Source organism: Prosopis cineraria, unplaced genomic scaffold (genome assembly GCF_029017545.1).
Source record: "Prosopis cineraria cultivar Desert tree isolate PC_DT_omini unplaced genomic scaffold, ASM2901754v1 PC1457, whole genome shotgun sequence".
NCBI classification, from domain to species: domain Eukaryota; kingdom Viridiplantae; phylum Streptophyta; class Magnoliopsida; order Fabales; family Fabaceae; genus Prosopis; species Prosopis cineraria.
Genome location: NW_026556782.1, coordinates 5613 through 10855, shown reverse-complemented (window position 1 = coordinate 10855; position 5243 = coordinate 5613). Strand labels below are relative to the sequence as shown.

Below are 5243 nucleotides of genomic sequence, written 5' to 3'. Positions count from 1 at the left end.
TCCCTAGAGACTTCTGAAAAATTATAATATTTTTAAAAATTAAAATGTCTTTTACATAATTCAAAAGGATTATATTATCATTTTCTCTTTAATCTTAAAATACTATAACATTTAATAACTTTTCCAAAGTTTAAGATCATAACAATCATTGATGTGCCATGTAAATAAGATCAAAATAAATGCCTTCTTTACCCTGTAAATAAGGCTTGAAAAGCAATATAAATAGTACACCTGGGGTAAAACTTGCAATCATTACAACAAAAAATACACACAAAAGATTTAATAATTATTTTATAATTATGCAACTCTTGCATCGTCTTAAACTCTTATTGACCTTCTTTCTTTAAAAATTTCTACTCTTGATTATCAACCTGAATTTAATTTCTTAATAAAAACATATATAAATGCTTCATACAAGACTTTATCTAACCCAACCAAACAACAAAAGCAAAAGAAAAGAAAAGAAACGAAAAAAGAAACATAAGAACACAGCCAATTACAAGCAGGCGAAGAGATGAGTTGAAGGACGACAAGATATAACCTGAAGTCAGGAGTTCAAAACCTTATGTACTACAGACGACATCATATATAATTGTGAAATTTACACAAATTTCTGTAGCGATACCAGATCTGCAGAAGAAGAAGAAGAGATAGAGAGAGAATTGTAATTAATTAATTAATTAATTAATTAAGAAGCCAAGACAAGCTTTCGTGATTTCATCATTGTCTTGAACTCGTGAAAATCAACCATACCATCTCCATCCATGTCGACCTTACGAATCATCTCTTTGCAATCTTCCATCTTCTTCCCTTCCCTCAACCCTAGTGAAGTCAGAACCAGAGCCAGCTCTTCCACTGATATACGCCCATCTTTATCTTTATCGAAAACCCCAAAAGCCTCCTTCAGATTCTCTTCCTCTTCTTCTCTTAATTCTCCTTCATCCTCATCCTCATCTTCTTCGCTTCCTCTCTGATATTCTCGGCCCATACACTCATCAGTCAGCAAACAGAACTCGTCGAAATCAATCAGCCCATCTCCATTAGAATCAAACTTCACCACTATCTCGTTGATTTCTTTGTCTGACATCACGATCCTGATGTTCCTCAGCGACTCTTTCAGCTCCTGCCTCGTTATGAACCCGTCTCCGTTCTTGTCGAAAGTCGCGAATACCCGCCGGAGTTCCTCCTTCTTCTTGGACCTCTGATCACCATTATTACTCGTCTTCTTCTTCTTCTTCTTCGGAGTTTCAGGCGAAGGAGGAGAAGAAGATGGACTGGCTTTAATGGGTTTTTTGGAGAAGAAATATTGAACAAGAGATGCGTGAAACACCGTAGCCAGGAGGCCGCCGAGGAACAAGAGTGCTAGGAAGAGTATAGTGAGCAAAAACATGTTTTGGGATAGGTCAAAGGATGCAGACAAGAAGAAGAAGACGAAGAAGATAGATTTACGAGACAGGAGTGAAGGACAATTAATGGAAGTTAAAGTAATAATAAATGAGGAAAAGGAATATAAAGGAAGGAACGCGGAGTTTGGTGGAGTTGTTCCTTTGGATCCCACAATTATCAAATACAAAACCGCGTGAAACTTTGATTGCTTGCTTTCTTCTTTCGTTTTTTTTTTTTTTAAAGAAACTTTGCTTCTCCTTTGTTTTTTTTTTTTCAAGTAAAATTTAATTTGCAAATTATTCTAGTTTTTTAATTTTGAATTAGATCTTATAATTTATTTTGTATTAATTTAAAATCCTTAATTTTTTTTATAAAATCAAATTATGCACTTTTATACTTTTATTAAAAATTATACAATTTTAGAATTAATTAATTACCAATTTTATTATTGAAAATGTATATAATTAAGATATGTTTTCTTAATAACATTTATAGAATTTTCATAAACAATTGATAAAAGAGTAAATACATAAATTATCCTTTGAATTTTAGGTGCAGAAGTATGTTAGATTCTAAACTTATTTATTATGCAAATTATTCCATTAACTTTTTAAAAATGTGTAATCTAGCATTTGGCATTAACAAAAATTAACTTTAACAATTAATTAATAATAAAATGATAGAAAAAACTTTAAAAATTATAATAAAGGATCCAAAAATTACTGACAAGGACCTAGAAATTTTTTGGTTATTTTATATAATGTTTGAGATTTTTCTTTGTTATTTTTTTATTTAACTAACAGTTAAAGTTAACTTTTATTAACAGTAAAAATTAGATTACATTATTTTTAAAAATTAAAGAAATAAGTTATACAATAAATGAATTCAAGATGTATGGTATTATTGGATTTAAAGTTAAAGGGTTAATTTTCTCATTTACGATTAATAAAAATGCAAACATTCTATTAAATCAATTTTTTTCTTTTTTCTTAAAGTATTAAATAAATTTTTCTATAAATTTTAAAATTATTTTTAAAAAAATTTAATCATTCATTAATAATTTTAACTTTTAGCGACTAATATATGTAATCAATTAAATTATAAGAACTTGATTAAAACAAAATATATTGATTAAATTATAAGAAAACATAATTCAAAATTAATGAAAACTATAAAGACCTACAAATTAATTTTCCCTTCTTCCAATATATTGAAGATGACGACACCAATTAAAAGGTTGATAAAAATCATATTTAAAGGCCCTTACTTATGATCCATTAAAAACAATGAAAAAAAAAATTAAAATGGTTATTGGAAAGCTTTTAGGTCACCGCGCTAAAACTTTATAAATTACTAATATTATAGTTCTACTTAAAATAATATATAACTGGGTATTCTTGTGACTAAAAAATTGTTAAATCAGAAACTTCTATATTGAAGAAAGTGAATGTATGAAATATATTTAAAAATAGGTAGCAAGGAAATAGATTATAAGTATAATAATGTAAACTCTATATATAATTGCATATTCTTATATCACTCTTGAAAGTGATGTATGAATTTACCGAACTTAATTTTTAAAAGCTTTTGGATTGTGGCCAAAACGAAATCTTTTTTAGACTTTTGTTTTAGGATAAATGAGGGAGATAATTTTAGCGAAGCAGCTATAATAATTTTGGAAGCATGATTACATTTAATTTTAACTGTTTTTAAAAAAACTTATATTTTTAAATAGTTAACTGTTATAATAATTTATAAGGGTTGCTAAATATCACGGAATTTATAAAAATGAATGTACGGACTTGAATTTAAAAAACTTTTAGATTGTGGCCAAAATAAAACCTTTTTATCTTAGGAAGAATAAGGGATAATTTTAGTAAAGTGGCTCTAATGATTTTGTAATCATGAGTATATTTTAACTGTTTTGAATAAAAGCTTATTTTTTAATAAATCCTTATAATGTTGTTAATAATTTATATGGGTTGTTAAATGTCATTTTCATGAATATATATTAGCGTTAATGCTTTGCTATTTTAATAAATTTTGGATTCTGTTGGAAAATGCTGGAATTTTACTTGCAGACATAGTACACTAGTCTGGCACTCTTTCTTTTCTTGGGGGGTTGGGGGGTGTACGTACTGAAAAGAGTAGAAGTAAACCTGAGAAACACGTTGTATCAAATAATAATAATAATAATAATAATAATAAGCTGAGAACACGTTGGTGACATGCTATTTATCCAAGTCCAAATGCCGCCTGATATCAATGAATCATATGTGTCTTATATGATGCCAGCCTATAATTTTTTGTTAAATATTTAGTTTGAATTATGTTAAAATTATTGAAACATATCTATTATTATTATAAATTAAATCCTATAACAATGTACTTTGAGATAAAAAATAAATTATACAAAATTTTCATTAAATTTAATTTGTTGATATTATATAAATTTTATCTTCTTGTAATTCCACTACAAAAAAATTGACTTTTAGCAACGACAAAAAGTCACCACAATGTCGCTGCAAGAGTTTTTGTCGCTGATTCAATTTGCGGTGACAATAAAGGTTGTCACTGAAAGTTGAGAATTTGCGGTGACATTTGTCGCTGCCAAAAGTCAAAAAGTCGCTCCTGAAAGTTTTCAGCAGTGACAAAAAGTCACCACAATGTCGCCGCGAGAGCTCCTATTACTGATTCAATTTGCAGCGACAATAAAAGTCGTCGCTGAAAGTTAAGAATCAGCAATGACAAATGTCGCTACAGAAAAAAAATTTGTTGCAACTAAACAATAATCACCATTGAAAGTTAAAAATCGACGGTGACATTTTGTCGCCGTAAAAATCACACATCAACGATGACTATTTTTGTCGCCACTGAATGTTAAGTATCAGTGGTGACATTTGTCGCTATAGAAGCTACTAATTAGCGGTGACTTTTTTGTCGTCGTTGAAAAGTAACGTTGGTTCACTTACACACATGACACCATGTCACTGTCCACGTGGTGCCCCAACTCACACCATGTGGTGCCATGTCACCCTCCACGTAAGGCCCCACCTTGCACCATGTGGCGCCATGTCATCCTCCACGTGTCGCCCTCACCTCACGCCACGTGCCACCATGTCACTCTCCATGTATCGCTCTTACTATAAGCCACGTGTCATCATGTCACCAATTTATATTTTCATTTTAAAAGTTATCTCCTCTAAGGTTTGAACCCATTTTCATTTTGAAAGTTCTCTCCTCTAAGGTTTTAATCCATGACCTCCTCTTTTTGTGTCCAACTATTTTGCCACCGAGTTAAAATGAACCTATAATCTATTATTGCATAATTAAATACACACACACACACACACACACACACACACACACACATATTATTAAACTACACACACACACATTAAATATTAAATATTATAAAGTATCATTACTATCCTTAAATACTTCAATTTAATTCTTTTAATTTATAAAATTACAAATTATATTATTTATTTTGTTTAAAGTAAACTATAAATATAATTGATACAATATCATTTGTATTATTTATTTTAATTTTTTTTACTTCTTGTTGTTGGTATATTATTTATTTTAATATTCATATTTATAATTATAATATAAAAAATATCTAAGAATAAATAGTAAAAATACTGATGATTATACATTAGTTTATAATTTATAATTATTTATGTTTTTAAACTAACATCAAGTTTAAAGTTATTGGTGTTAAATGTAGAATTTAAATTGAAATAGATAACACCCCTTTTGAAATAAATCAACAAAGATACATGAACATAATATCACATATAACTTATAAAAAAATGATATTGCCAAGTAAGTTTAGTAATAAATAGAGAATATTT

General features: G+C 28.7%; 1 protein-coding gene across 1 annotated transcript; it reads right to left on the bottom strand.

The window, feature by feature from the left end:
- Positions 1 to 359: 359 nt before the first annotated feature.
- Positions 360 to 1499, bottom strand: LOC129300159 (calmodulin-like protein 7). Its single transcript, XM_054938688.1, has one exon. The coding sequence runs from the start codon at positions 1388 to 1390 to the stop codon at positions 689 to 691; it is 702 nt and encodes a 233-aa protein (XP_054794663.1). The 5' UTR covers positions 1391 to 1499; the 3' UTR covers positions 360 to 688.
- Between the last annotated feature and the right edge of the window lie 3744 nt (positions 1500 to 5243).

What these genes read in the sequence shown, in the direction of transcription:
- LOC129300159 (XM_054938688.1), bottom strand. Translation starts at nt 1,390, where the DNA reads ATGTTTTTGCTCACTATACTCTTCCTAGCACTCTTGTTCCTCGGCGGC.